The 15,970-nt window shown below is 37.5% G+C and overlaps 1 protein-coding gene across 1 annotated transcript in view; it reads left to right on the top strand.

The window, feature by feature from the left end:
• LOC133642104 (polycystin-1-like protein 2) overlaps positions 1-15,970 on the top strand; it is a 59,459-nt gene that overhangs the window by 7,423 nt on the left and 36,066 nt on the right. The window contains exons 6-16 of the mRNA XM_062036230.1: positions 913-1,017; positions 1,325-1,472; positions 4,054-4,286; positions 4,365-4,775; positions 4,847-4,959; positions 6,110-6,245; positions 6,510-6,708; positions 10,270-10,381; positions 10,454-10,595; positions 10,735-10,935; positions 11,633-11,775. Of these exons, the coding sequence (XP_061892214.1) occupies positions 913-1,017; positions 1,325-1,472; positions 4,054-4,286; positions 4,365-4,775; positions 4,847-4,959; positions 6,110-6,245; positions 6,510-6,708; positions 10,270-10,381; positions 10,454-10,595; positions 10,735-10,935; positions 11,633-11,775 (1,943 nt within the window). The remainder of the gene's footprint in view (positions 1-912; positions 1,018-1,324; positions 1,473-4,053; positions 4,287-4,364; positions 4,776-4,846; positions 4,960-6,109; positions 6,246-6,509; positions 6,709-10,269; positions 10,382-10,453; positions 10,596-10,734; positions 10,936-11,632; positions 11,776-15,970) is intronic.

Genomic DNA, 15,970 nt, shown 5'->3' with positions numbered 1-15,970 from the left:
GCGTATTTCAGGAAAAATTGTTGAAAAAAACAAACAATATCCGACTTGCCATTACCTTCTTTTTTTCCTAATAAATGATCATCAACACTGAAATTGCACTTTTAGCATGTGTGCATTAATAAAAGTGATAAAACTAAATCTCTGTTGTTCGCCACCACACGGATCACTGTACCCACACACCACAGCTCTCATTTGCGCTCTATTGTAGCGGCCGTGGGGAAAATATGTCAGTGCATTTAGAGTTACGGGCACCCCTCATTAAATGATTAATCAAAGCAACAATATAAATCAAAGCAGTTTTTTCTAATCGGTTTAATCGATTAATTGTTGCAGCCTGAGGATGCATTAACCTGATCACTGACCGTATAACAACCCACGCTGCCTTTCTGGTAAACATCAGCGGTTAAGGTGAAGGAGCATGTGCAGTCAAAATAAATTAGGTGATTAATCTCCGTATATGCATGATTAATGCAATATTTTGTTGTTATTATTTGCATGCGCTAATGTGTTAAGTGGCCACTCTATCCCCATACTTGGAAATTTGCTTCGCAGTACCGAGTGAGAGGGAAATCGTATCTTGATTCATATGTCTTTCATTGTTGGAAAAATTAACAATAAAGAATATTTGAAGTCATAATCAAGTAGACACAAGTAGTAAGACCAAAAAAATATGTAATTTCTTGTATCTTAACCTTTTTTTGGAACCTTGCCAAAATGGAAATTGATCGTGTGTTTTTTGCATAATTTTGCTAAATAGTTTGACCAAAGCACACTAACAAAACAATCCTTGCTTGCTTTGAACATAGTGACATAGTGGTTAGCATATAGCACAGTAAGAATTCATAAATATTCTTTAGGAAATATTTCAGAAATTAGCAGATCACCTTTTACTTGAACTTTGTGTCATTGCAGCCAGTTGCCATGGTCTGCAAGCGTGCCAAGCTAATGGGAAGCCTTACAGTGAACCTTGTCCTCTGTTGGGAAGTTACTTGTCTGTGGAATACCGCTGCAAAGATGGTGAGATACACCAAACTCACATCCTCCTTCTTCATACCTCACACATCACCATTTGATAGAATAGCTTTTATAATGTCATTACAGTACAGCCTGGATGGCACTTGTCTGACTTTCCTTTGTTCATTCATCTAATGACTAGCCTGACTAGTGTAATTAGCATCTTTCACATTCTCTCCTCCCATTTGGATGCTGCATGTTAGGAATTAAATCCTGCCAATACAAAACTCACCATAAAATGGCATATTGCCAGAGTTTGGAAATTCAGTTGCAAATATATTTATACTTGATAAATGTGATTCCCTCACAGGACTCCACCTGCTGATAAGTAAACTGGCGGCAGTGTTTGATAATGTCACTATTACTGTCAAGTGGCTGCTGAATCCCTATGAGGGAAACCTTACATGTGCTCTGAATGCTGGAGATGGACATACTATTGATCCCTATAGCCCAGAAGAGTAAGCAACAATTTGTATTATTGCATGAATGTTGGATCAGAGGCGTTAACAGGTTTTAAGGACAGGGGAGGTTTATCACCCTGAAGATGCACAGGATGTGAACTAACCACGACTAAACAAGTATTCGTTATTTCAGTATTATTAATTTGGTCCATCTTTTTAATACAGCAACAAACACAAGTGAAGTAAGCGGAAACTGATACATTTATGATCATAGTTTAATTAAATGATTGTTATAAGATGTGGTTATTTATTTAAAGTCATACTACAACCATATCAAATTTGTCATCACTTTTATGTTAAAAAAAACAAACATATATAGGGGGGCGTAAGGGGGACCTGTGATGATTTTAATCTGCATTTAAGACACTACCTCGAGGTCTAGATCACTGATTCTCCAACTGTGATACACATGTGATACACATACTACTAGTGGTAAAAGGGCTCCATCTAGTGATACGCCAAAGAACCTACTAATAAAATATTTAAACACAGTGGTACTTTTCCAACTGTGTGTAAAGTTACAGTGGCCAAAAATATACTTGTTAAATAAAACCTCTGCCTTGTTTTTTAATGAATACTTGGGCCTACTATGCTACTTTATTTTAACTTTGGTCATCATTATGGTAGTACTTGGAGAGCCAAGTGTTTTCTGCGGTGGTACTCGGTGAGAAAAGTTTGAGAACCACTGGTCTAGATCAGGGGTCCCCAAACTACGGCTTGCGGGCCGGATACAGCCCGCCAGCGTCCAAAATCCGGCCCGCGGGAAGTCCCAAGTTTTAAAAAAATAAAAAGAGTTTATTTAATTTTTAATTTTTATTATTATTATTTTTAATCTGTCCTTTCTAATCCATTTTCTACCACTTGTTACTCTCGGTGTCTCCTAGCCACTCAGGCAAATCATATTGTCTAAAAATGCATTTTTCCATCGATAACGTGACTTCATCGCGCTTGTGCCGCAGTGTCGGGCGAGCGTGCGGCAAGTGCGCGCTCTTTCAGTCAATTAGTGCACGAGGAATATACATACACACATATATATATATATATATATATATATATATATATATATATATATATATATATATATATATATATATATATATACAAAACCCGGCCCCGGCCAAATTGTTTTAACCCAATGCGGCCCCCGAGTCAAAAAGTTTGGGTACTCCTCGTCTAGATAATATTTATTGGATATGCTTTGGTGGAAATTTTGCGTAAATTATGCTCCACAGTCACATTAATATTCTACTTTCTAAGTATTTCTGCAAGATGTTAGTTTGTGGAAGCGTTCCCAGGTTGCAAATGAAACACAGAACCACCCTCTTCGAAAGTATCATAATTTATCTTATGAAAATGTCGACTGTTAAATATATACCTTGTAAACTAAATGTACTGCTATTTTTCCCAGACATGGTTGAAAATAAGCTCAATAAACAATACAGAGTCACCCAGTCACAACATTAGGGACATCTGCACACTCCCAGATCGATACAAATCTGCATAGAAAACATATGTTTTTAACAATAAATAATCAAATAATACTTTATCATACCTTCTCTTGTGCTTCCTCAAACTAAGATAGGCCTAATACAGAGATCAACCCCCTCTGGCTGAGAGCTTCACTTAATGTATGTCCAAATAAGTATGTGCACCTCGCTGTGATGAACGTAGCCAGACTGCAAAACTCCACGAGCAGAGGCATCCAAAATTGTGTGCAAGCTCACGTTCAAAGGTATCAAACTTATGATTTGATGCTTTGACATTGTTTTAACACAAATATTCAATATTGCAACAACATTTGTAAGTCAGAAATGGTGAAAATCATCATAGGTCCCCTTTTCGTATGTAAGTACGTTCACCTCGCTGTGATGTCACAACGTAGCCAGACTGCAAAACTCCACGGTCAGAGGCATCTAAAACTGTGTGCAAGCTCACGCCCAAAAGCATTAAACTTATGATTTGATGCTTTGACGTTGTTAACACAAAATCCAACATTGTGACAACATTTACAGATCATAAAAGCAAAAAATGATCATAGATCCCCTTTAAAATTATGTTAGGGAGAACCTAGTATCGGCCAATCTATTGCATTGGCATCTATGTTAGCATAGATATTGTAGTAAGTAGACAAACAATGTATCAATAACTTTAAAATATAATTTCCAGCTTTCACTCACTTTGTTAGAGAGGTATTATTTTCTAAAATACTTCTAAATTCATACAAATACATCTTAAAAGCTGTATCAAAAACATGTCTTAACAAAGTTAAAATGTTTAAATTATTTGCCAATTTTAAAGACGGTTTTAGGTTGCGGTTGTTGTTTACACAATTACAAGTTGTATTGATTACCAGCACACTGTGAGCTAATATTCGGACTAGAACCAAAATAGAGTGCAGTTCTACACTACTGCAACTGTGCACAATAACAAACATATATATAGTATATAGTAAAATCAAAACAGTATATTATTTTTTTTGCAAAGGCAGAATTGCTGTATTCTGACATTGTCTTGTAGAGGAGTAACAAGTGGAGTATAGATAGTGGCCACTTAGAACTCACTTTACACTCTCTAATAGGACTGAAAGCACAATAATGCACACGTTCAAAACACCTGGACTTTTTGTGGTCACAGTGGAGTGTTCCACCAGTGATTGGCATGTGACAGCTCAAAAGTCCATAACAGTTCAGGAGCCTGTGGGTCAGTTTGGTGACATCAAGTGCTATAGCACCAACACGTCAGAAGGTGGCACTAACTGCACCTTGTTCTATGGCGGAGGGCCTGTTGAAGTCCAGGTCACAGTAGAGGCAGGTGAGTCTGGTTTAAAATGCAGATCACACTCTCATTATATAACTGTGTGATCAAGTTGTTTTGTTTTGTTCTAAATAGGTACAAATGTTACCTATGTGCTTCAATATAAGGACATTTTACTTGCAAACTCATCGGCTGAGCAAGGGATCACGGCGCACAACATTACGCTGACTGCAAATACAGTGGAAAAGCTGGGGCGTGGCTGTAAAAACCTCACTTTGACCGCCTCCAACAATGTCACAACCCAGACGGTGTCCACCGAGTTTCAGCTGTGTCTACTGGAGACGGTGGAGGGTCTGCAAGCCTCAGTGATAGCAGAGGACGGCCAGTGTCCCGACTCCACTGATCTCAGTATTAGTGTTTCCCTGGAGCGAGGAGCCCCTGTGCGACTTCTCTTCACGCTGACTGCGGTCAATGACAGTCACTCTGAGACCAGAGAGATGCTCAATGGAAGCTCACAAACGTATACCTTTGGTAGCCCAGTGGAAGGTACTGTACTTGCAAGTTGATGGCATTCATAAACATACACAACACCCCTAAATACCAACTTTTGGTTACAGAATTGTTCAGTTTAAATGTGCAAGCTGTGAACGCCTTCTCAGCCTCTGATTTCAATGTGAGCCTGGATCAAATATTCCTGGCTTGCAAGAACTACTCAGACTCTGGAAACCAGGTATGCAATGTACAACATTAGTAATAAGTAATACCTGAATTTAGGAGCTTAGTTGGTTTTGTGTTGGAGCTCTTAACTCAAAACACTTGTATCTCAAAACAACTTTTCCCATTGAAATAAACTTAAAACACTTTAATCGGGACTTGGCCCTCCCAAAACACCATCATTTTGACATTTAACATTCCTTTTAAAAAGAAAAAGAAAGTTTTAGATGAGAAATATTGTAAAAAATAAAAAAAAATCAATAAAATATGATGTACTACAAGCAACTACAGTATTTTATGAGATAATGTAATCATAATGTACAGCATTTACCTTGGAGTGGACTTCAACTGTATCTCCTTCAGGCTGCTTCTCTGTCAAACACACCATCAGCAGCTTCTTCATCTTTTCATGGATAAATATCTGCTGTTTAGATATTATTTTAACATTCTTGTCTGGCTTTTTTGACTCATTGTGCTTCAGTATGGTGCAGACAAGCAGTGCTTTGTTTCAACTGCTTCACAAAGTTAGCTAGCCACATCATAGGTCATGATTTAGATTATTTATTTCTTTAATTTAATGAATATCATCCACTTCTTCTTCTTTGCACTGTCCTTCACATTCGCTTTCTTGGTTCCAATGGTTGGAAAAACAAAGATATGTCCATCTTTAGCTTTAAGCTAATGCTTGTGAGTAAGACCGAATGTTTTTGTCGGATCTTAAAGGGTTCACTGTGATATTTACTACGCCAACTAATGGGGGAATGTTTCTAACAAAATTTTTTTTTTGCTACTTAAAACATAAAAATTAGTTGAGAGACAGTTTTTATCTCAAAACACTATTAAATCTGGGCACTCTCATGTTGAAGTATAAATAGTTACACAATCACATGCACAATCAACTAAGAACCAAAACAAGAGTTGTAACGCAAGTGTTTTTATTGAGTCTTAAATATGGTTTTAAGGGAGATGTGCATAATATTAGAAACAGTTATGTAGTGCAAACGAAAACCCACAAATTAAACATGTTTCAATTCTCTGACAGTGTCAGTCTGAACTGTTTATTGTTATGTTTTTAAACAATTTTTGTACTAGGTATTATCATGAATTCACTATAAAATCCTACATGTAAACGTTTCCTTAAACAAACACTGTATTTTCACATGTAGAGTGTTGGTGACTCTTACAACTTGAGAGTCAACACATCTGTCGACTCTGTGGCTGACTACACCAATGACGTCACTCTCACGGTTCATGGAGATGCATCATTGCCCAGCAAAGGAATTAAATACAAGTGGAATTGTAGTAAGTGCAATTGCTTCATCGTTCTGGTTGAGTTTAGTAACAAATAAACTTTGTCATCGTATCTCAAGTCACTGGAGGGATGGTAATCAAGCTACAATACACATTAAATAGGTTTTAAACTTTTAATTATCATTTGTTATAGTTGTTCAGTCCTTTCCTTGGTAATAAAAACACACTTAAAAGTTATGACTTGAACTTCATAGTTTCCAGAAATTGTGTGTACTACAATTCACTTTTGTCTCACTTGTTTTTCCATTCTTGCAGGAGGGGATTGCAAATGTAGAAACCAAAAAAATGATGAAACTCATGTGATTGACAAACAATGCCTTCCAAATCCATTTGAGATGGCTGTGTACACTGTGACTGTGAAAAAAACAGCCTGGTTTAGGAAATGGGTCAAACTAGCCTCCGCTTCAAAGTGCATCACCGTTGTTCCAAAAGAATTCCAAAATGTCACCATCAGGTAAAAAGTTGCTATGTAGAACTACATTACTGATAGGGATAGGACAAAATTGTCCGATTTATCAATTATAAATATTTTGAGTTGATAAGATTGGAGAGCCTCTGAGCTCTTGTTTTGCATGCTAATGTTGTACTGAGCATGCTCTTCAGGGAGTCTCCGTTGTGGAGGTAAAAATTAATAAACATGTGTAGTATAAGATCTGTTGCGCAAATAAATACATAATAAATAATTTGAATAAATAGGTAAAGGACTAAAACTTGATTTTTGCAAATGAACATCATTTAAAATCCTGTAAGTGTTGGATTATGAGTGCAATTGTAGCTCATCTTTACATAGCTGGTGAGTGTTAACAAATTTGAGATGGCTCTTTGAAGGGAATCGGATATTGAGGAGCTGTTCCTTTCAAAGAGCCATTCCAATGACAGGCTTGTTATTATACTTAGTTTTTTTTCCACCTGTTTTTTTAATCAAGGAAGCAATCAATAATAGCAATTATAAGATAGTATGTGGATTAGAGTAAATTAAATGTACATAAGTATTACTCTATTGGTGATAATTATTCAGAAATATTTTCTAGAAATGTATTTTGTTGTGTTTTCATTGTAAACATTTCATAAAACGGTGCCATATTTTTAGACATCCATCCATCCATCCATTTTCTACCGCTTGTCCCTTTTTTGGGGTCGCGGGGGGTGCTGGAGCCTATCTCAGCTGCATTCGTGCGGAAGGCGGGGTACACCCTGGACAAGTCGCCATCTCATCGCAGATATTTTTAGACAGTGACTTAACATTATAAAAAACTTAATTGCACAAGAGCATTTTAATGATACAGAAAACATACACAAATAATAAGTAAGAATGAATGAATGGATATACAAAACCCAAAACCAGTGAAGTTGGCACGTTGGGTAAATCGTAAATAAAAACAGAATAAAATGATTTGCAAATCCTTTTCAATTTATATTCAATTGGAATAGACTGCAAAGACAATACATTTAATGTTCGAACTGAGAAATTAAATTTTTTTTTGCAAATAATCATTAACTGAGAATTTAATGGCAGCAACACATTGCAAAAAAGTTGGCACGGGGCATTTTTACCACTGTTACATGGCCTTTCCTTTTAACAACACTCAGTAAACATTTGGGAACTGAGGAGACCAATTTTTGAAGCTTTTCAGGTGGAATTATTTCCCCTTCTTGCTTGATGTACCGCTTAAGTTGTTCAACAGTCCAGGGTCTCTGTTGTTCAATTTTACGCTTCATAATGCACCACACATTTTCAATGGGAGACAGGTCTGGACTACAGGCAGGCCAGTATAGTACCCGAACTATTTTTCTATGAAGCCACACTGTTGTAACACATGCAGAATGTATTTTCAGTGTTTTCTGAAGGGTTCCTGAGCCCATGTGGTGATATCCTTTACAGACTGATGTCTGTTTTTGATGCAGTAGCGTCTGAGGGATCGAGGGTCACTGGCATTCAATGTTTATTACGCTCACGTGCAGTGATTTCTCCAGATTCTCTGGACCTTTTGATGATACTGAACGTTAAGTATCTTGTCTTTGCAGTCTATTCAATTGAATATAGGTTGAGAAGGACTTGCAAATCATTGTATTCTGTTTTTATTTACGATTTACACAACGTGCCAACTTCACTGGTTTTGGATTTTGTATAAAGTATAAAAAATCTATGTATAAAATTTAGGACGTAATAAAAATGTAAAGACAAATTCTACCACCCTACCTGGTGCTTGTATGCTTGAACAATTGCAACTACTACGAACAATGAACCTTTAAAGTGAACCCAAATATAAACAATTAAAAATAAATACCTTTAAAAAAAAAAATATATATATATATATATATATATATATATATATATATATATATATATATATATATATATATATATATATATATATATATATATATATATATACACACACACACACACACACACACACACAGACACACACACACACACACACACACACACACACACACACACACACACACACACCTATATACATACACTACCGTTCAAAAGTTTGGGGTCACCCAAACAATTTTGTGGAATAGCCTTCATTTCAAAGAACAAGAATAGACTGTCGAGTTTCAGATGAAAGTTCTCTTTTTCTGGCCATTTTGAGCGTTTAAATGACCCCACAAATGTGATGCTCCAGAAACTCAATCTGCTCAAAGGAAGGTCAGTTTTGTAGCTTCTGTAACGAGCTAAACTGTTTTCAGATGTGTGAACATGATTGCACAAGGGTTTTCTAATCATCGATTAGCCTTCGGAGCCAATGAGCAAACACATTGTATCATTAGAACACTGGAGTGGTAGTTGCTGGAAATGGGCCTCTATACACCTATGTAGATATTGCACCAAAAACCAGACATTTGCAGCTAGAATAGTCATTTACCACATTAGAAATGTATAGAGTGTATTTCTTTAAAGTTAAGACTAGTTTAAAGTTATCCTCATTGAAAAGTACAGTGCTTTTCCTTCAAAAATAAGGACATTTCAACGTGACCCCAAACTTTTGAACGGTAGTGTACATTTATATGTATGTGTGTGTGTCTGTGTGTGTGTGTTAGGGCTGTCTAATGAGATTAATCAGTTTGGATTAATCATGATTAATCACAGGTGATTATTTGCTTGCATAATTAGAATTTGCTTAAAGGGGAACTGTTCTTTTTGGGGGGAATTTTGCCTTTCGTTCACAATCATTATGAGAGAAAAGAAGACAAGTTTTTTTCTTCCTCTTGCAGTCTAACATAAAAATTGGCTTGTTCTTGGTGGCTAGCAATGCAGCTAATGGGAGCAATCAACTCTCCCTCTAAATCACTTTAAAAATGCATTCAAAAACCGTCAACAATACTTAATTTAGGTTCCGTAACCTGTATAATAATCAAACTGCAGCAACATTGTTATTGTAAGAGCGAAAACTGAGGAACTATTTTTCTGTCGTAGTAACACATCGGCGTCCTTTGGTATTAGCCGTAATATCTAACTACGGCAAGAGATACGCTAGCTTCTAAGTCAGCACAAAATGCGTTTGAATTTATAATGCACAACACTGTGATAGGACACTTATCTGTACTGACTAAAACACATCCATCCATTTTCTACTGCTTGTCCCTTTCGGGTCGGTGGGTGTGCTGGAGCCTATCTCAGCTGCATTCGGGCGGAAGGCGCGGTACACCCTGGACAAGTCCCCACCCCTACGCAGGGCCAAAACAGATAGACAGACAACATTCACACCCAAAAATCAATCAATCAAAATTTATTTATATAGTTCTTAATCACAAGTGCCTAAAAGGACTTCACAAACCACAACAACATCCTCGGATCTAAACCCACATCCTCAAGAAAAATCTCAACCCAATGGGAACAATGAGAAAGCTTGGGAGGGACCACAGATGTGGGGAACTCAACCCCCAACCGCCCCCTACCCCCAAAACAATTTCTCAGTCATTATTTGCAATTGTGTATTTGACTATGAACACTTTTGACAATAATATTTTGCTATTTGGTGACTTTCCTTTTTGATCACAGCTGTGATAACTGCAATTCAATTAATGTGCGCCAAACTGTAAAGTTGAAACTGAACTGTGAGAAGACATGCCCAGATGTGGATTGGTACCTTGAGGATCCAAAGCCATTAAAGGTCAGGCACTTTTATAAATGCGTAAGATGGCTCTGTTGAATGAATGCAGTAAGTTATTTTCTCCTTTACAAGGGTGAACGTAAAACCTGCTACTCGCAAGAAGGAAGAAAGCCACTGATGAAGGAGCAGGAAGGCAACACTAAATTTCTTGTGAAAAGTCAACAGCTGACATATTCAAGGGATAATTTGCTTAACATCACTGTTATTGCTCAAGGTGTGTTTTCATACGTATCTTTTTCGGTTTTGGGGTGTAGTAGATTTCATTTACACAGAAGAGATGACCACCAGCACAAGGTGTTACAGGATGAAAGCAACTCTGGACGTGAAACTTTTTTGTGTCTTTGTTCAACCAGGAACATCGGACTTAGGTTATGCTAGGTACACACTGCCAATACCAGATCCAGAGCCAACAACTCAAGCCCCTGCAGACCTTCACCACCCAACTTGTAGCATCTCTCCACCATCAGGCACTGTGCTTGATGCGTTTGATATCACCTGCCAAGCAAGTTCCTTCTGTTCTTCAGGCTGTCTTTATTGCTTCAAGACAGACACAGGTGAGAACATGCAATACATTATTAATTTCATGTGTGTTGGGGACCTATGGTGATTTTGGTCTTTTCTGACTTATGAATGTTGTTACAATGTTGGACAATGTTAAACAATACCAAAGCGTCAAAGCATAAGGTTCATGCATTTAGGAATTTAGTTGTGGATGCCTCTGAAAGTTTTGTTTTGGAGTCTGAGTACTTTGCGACATCACAGTGAGGTGGACATACTTATTTGGACATTACGTAAAGCTATCAGCCAGAGGTGGAAGAGTTCTGTATGAGGCCAGCTGAGTTTGAGTGAACACAAGAATGTAGGATACATTTTTATTTTCCTTTAATCTTGGCATGCGCATAATAACACAGACGTGTGACATGCAGTGAGGCTATATATTTAAACAGTGTACATTTTCAAATGATAAATTATGATACTTTTGAAGAGGAGCGTGGTTTCATTTGCAATCAGGGAATTTCTCCACAAACTAAAATCTTGCAGACAGACTAAAAAAAAGCAGCTTAGAATCATCATAGATCCCCTTTGACAATCACTTTGCAAAAGTGAGTTCACAAAGAAAGAAGTATAGGAAAAGGAGTTTAATCAAGCAAATCAAGTAAAGAAAATCACTTTATTTTTTTCAGACTGCATGATTAGCTGTATACAAATGAATAAACAACTAACTTCTTAACCATCAAATTTGTCTTGAAGGCAAACAGCTGCGCTGCAGTAATACTGAAGTTGTGAAATCTATCTTATTGCCCATCGGAGACAAGAAGAACAATTACAATCTGTCCCTTGTGGTGACTGTGAAAAATGAAGATAAGGAAGTAACCACGACTGTCCACGCTCAGGTTTGTCATCCGTATAATCAGCTCGGAAACTTGGTCAAGCATGGTCATATTTTGATTATGCTTAACAAAATTACATTAAGATACATCATCTCACAAATAAACATGTCAAAAAAGGAATAGGAAAAAGAATAACTTAGAAATTATAAAGCTAGAAACTAGAAAGGCATATCTTTATGAGGTGGCAAATGTAAAAGTGCAGTATCACTTTTCTAGCGGATATATTTCTCACATTGAGCTCACTTTCCTCACATTTAACTCATTTTCATTACATATAATTTAAAATGAATGTTGACTCTAAATGTTTTAACTTAATGTTAAATCTAAATATACATGTTAAATCTAAATGTTAAATCTAAATGTTAACTCTAAACCTAAATGTTCAATGTAACTATAAATATTAAATCTAAACCTAAATCTAAATGTTAAATCTAAATGTTAAATCTAAATCTAAATGTTGTATCTAAATGTTAAATCTAAATGTTAAATCTAAATGTTAAATCTAAACCTAAATGTTAAATCTAAATATTTAAATGTTAAACCTAAATGTTCAATGTAAATATAAATATTAAATATTAAACCTAAATCTAAATGTTAAATCTAAATGTTAAATCTAAATTTAAATGGTAAATCTAAACCTTAATGTTGAATCTAAATATGAATGTTAAATCTAAATCTTGAATCTAAATCTAAATGTTATCCTTAAATCTAAATCAAAATTTTACATGTAAATCTTAAATCTAAATGTGAGCGCTAAATGGTAAATCTAAATGTTGGATCTAAATTTAAATGTTCAATCGAAATCTATTTCTTAAGTCTAACTCTAAATGTGAGCGCTAAATCTCTCGCCAAATGTAAAGATGAATATTCATAGAATGCCAATTTTTCACTGCTAGGCCTCTCAACCACATATCTGCCTCTCAGTGCACAACTCTCCAATATTTTTATTACTGCAGAAGAAAAAAGCATGACGGATGATTAATGACATTAATGACAACAAAGATGCATATTGTTAAAAATGTTCCAGCTCCAAATGTGTATGGTGTGTTGCATACAGACATATTTGAAAACAAGACGCTTAAACAGCCGATCGCCTCACTTTCATGTTTGACAATGAATTGAATTTATTCTTACACCAGACAGTGTGCGTGAATACATCTATTTCTATTTATATGTGTCTTTCATCATTTCACAGTTACTTTAATGATTGTGTCACATATGAACATTACTCTGCTGTAAACAAGGCAATTACTGTCATGCGCAGTTGCTGCAGCAGCAAGTTGACACAGTCGCTTTGGCTCTGTTCAAAAAAATATGTCTTATGTGTGAGCTAAATTAGACTTCTCATCTCAGCGAGCCAGGACATGCCTACAACTCAGACGGCGGTTCTTTGTCGTGTTGCGAGGAGCAAGGACAAAGGTGGAAAAGTAACATATTAGATATAGATTTATTGGTCCCATTGGGGAAATTCATTTTCACTGCCGTACATTTGAACAATAGACATTACACATCACAAAAACAAAAATAAGAAAAAGACATCCTACATGACCAACACACATTTACAGGCTTGTCAGATAGGTTGACCGGGCCTGCTGTTAAGGGCGGCTATAGCTGCAGGGGTAAGGCTTTTCCTGAGGCGGGCCCTCCGGAATTTGATGGTTCTGTACCTGCGCCCTGATGGTAGTGAGATGGTGTATTGGTGTAGTGGGTGAGTGATATCCTGGACTATTGTTTTTGCCAGTCGAGTGATGGACCTGTGGTTTAAGTCTGAAATGTTGGGTGTGGGTAGGCCGATGATTTTAGCTGCTATGTTTGTAATGCGTGTGAGTTTGGTCCGGTTGGTTACAGAAAGCATGGTGAAAAAACATGTGGAACAGTACATAAGGATGGGTTGAACAATGCTTTGGTAAAGTAATAACAGGAGATGAGGTGCAACGTATAGTCCTTTGAGTTTTCGGATGGCTGACAGTATTTGTTGACTTCTTTTTTGAATGTCCGTGGTGTGCTGATCAAAGGTGAGTTTATTGTCCAAGGTTACGCCCAGGTATTTAAAAGTGTCAACTATTTTAACTGTTTGTGTGTTTATGATGATGGGGTTCTGAGGTGAGGGGGAGTTGAACCATATTTCTTTTGTTTTATTGACATTGATTTCCAGATAACTGGCTGTGCATGACTCTGTGAAATGTTTGACTGTGTTATGATAGTCCAGGATGGATTGACTGTTGGAGAGGAGTGTGAGAATGGCTGTGTCATCTGAGTATTTTAAGTATGTTGTGGTGGGTGAGATGCTACGGCAGTCATTGGTGTAGAGTGTGTACAAGAAAGGGCTCAACACACATCCCTGTGGGACCCCGGTGTTGATGGTAAGCATCGGGGATGTGTTTGAGCCCACCCTTACTGCTTGTAGTCGGTCGGTGAGGAAGTTGTGGGTGAGGTGGATCAGCTGAGGGGGGATGTTGAGCTGGTGTAGTTTCCCGAACTGGTGTAGTTTAGTATTAAAAGGCGCATATCGGCATGCGCCGTATCCGAACCTCTGACCAATGATAACTTCACACTCGGTATGATCTTGTTTTTACTATTTATCTCACAATTAGAACATAATCGATTCAACGCGAGCAATGTAATGTTCATACATATATGTGACACAATCATGAAGTAACAGCGCAGCGAAATTTTGAAAGACACATACAGTACAAACAGAAATAGGTGTATTCATGCAGACTGCATGCCTTGGTGTAAAAATCAATTCCATTAATTGTCAAACGCGGAAGTTAAATAATCAACTGTTTAAGCGTCTTATTTTCAAATATGTTTAGAGCTGTAACATTTTTAACAATATGCAACTTTCAGTGATGGGCAGTAACAAGCTACATGTAGCTAACTTTTGCCGTGTAGCTTGTAGTGTAGCTTGCTACAATTCTCCGGGGATAGCTTCCCCTGGAGCTTAACTACATTTAATCGAGAGTAACTTGTAGCTTAGCTTACTACATTTTCCTAGTGGCTTGCCCATCACTGGCAACTTTATTGTCAAAATGTCATTATTCATCTGTCATGTTTCTTTATTCCACAGTAAGAAAGAAGTAGGAGGTTCGTGCACTTAGAAGACGAGATGTGGGTGCGGCTTTGCTGCTGAGAGTCCTCGGATTGGTGGAATATTGAGAATCTATAAATAATCATCTTTACACTTGGCGAGAAATTTAGCACTCACAATTAGATATAGATTTAGATTTAAGATTTACATTTGGATTTATGATTTAGATTTAGATCTAGATCTAACATTTGGATTTAAAATTAACATTTAGGATTGGATTTGATATTGAGCACTCACATTTGGATTTAAGATTTACATTTAAGATTTACATTTAGATTTAACATTTAGGTTTAAATTTAACATCTAGATTTAAATTTAAGATGTATATTCATATTTTACATTAATATTTAGATTTAAAATTTAGGTTGTGGAGATGTACGATTGATGAGGCAGGTGCCCTGGTATGCCGCATGACTTTTGCCCGCTGGCACGCCCCACAGGAGGCTGCCCAAGCCCTTATGTCCTTTCGTAAGCCAGGCCAGACAAATTTGGTCCCCACCAGTTTAGTAGAGGCCTGAACTCCAGGGTGTGAGAGGCAATGGATGATGTCAAAAGTTGAGTCCCAGCCTGGTCTCGCCCACCATGGTGGCATGAACCAGCCAGTGTTCAGGAAAAACTTTAAGCGACACAATTGTCTTTCCCTGCCATGTGCTGGATGTCTGTGGTGTACTCCGATATGGCAGCAAGCTGACATTGCTGTCTACCAGACCACAGCTCAGAGGTCTTGCCCATGGCGAACATGTGTGGCTTATGATTCACAAAGGCTGTGAATTTCCAGCCCACCAACAAGAACCTGAAGTGACGACAGGCGAGGAAAAGTCCAAGCAACCCCCTATCAGAGGTACTGTACTGGCTTTCGTTATCTCGGATCTTTCTGCTAAAAGGGCCAGTGGCTACCAAACGACCCCTCCCCTGTGCTCAAACGACCCCTCCCCTGTGCTCACACACCGGTCCCACTGCATAGTCAGATGCATCCATTGTAAGGGCAATTTCAGCAGTCTGTGATGGATGCGCTAGTCGAGCAGTGCGAGCCAAAGCATTTGTAGCAGCTGTAAACACCTCTGTCATCGCTGGGGACCAATTCACCTCCTCTGTCGGTCTCATGCC

Source organism: Entelurus aequoreus, linkage group LG02 (assembly GCF_033978785.1).
Source record: "Entelurus aequoreus isolate RoL-2023_Sb linkage group LG02, RoL_Eaeq_v1.1, whole genome shotgun sequence".
NCBI classification, from domain to species: Eukaryota; Metazoa; Chordata; class Actinopteri; order Syngnathiformes; family Syngnathidae; genus Entelurus; species Entelurus aequoreus.
The sequence above is the reverse complement of the archived record's forward strand: the minus strand, read 5'-3'. Positions and strand labels throughout refer to the sequence as shown.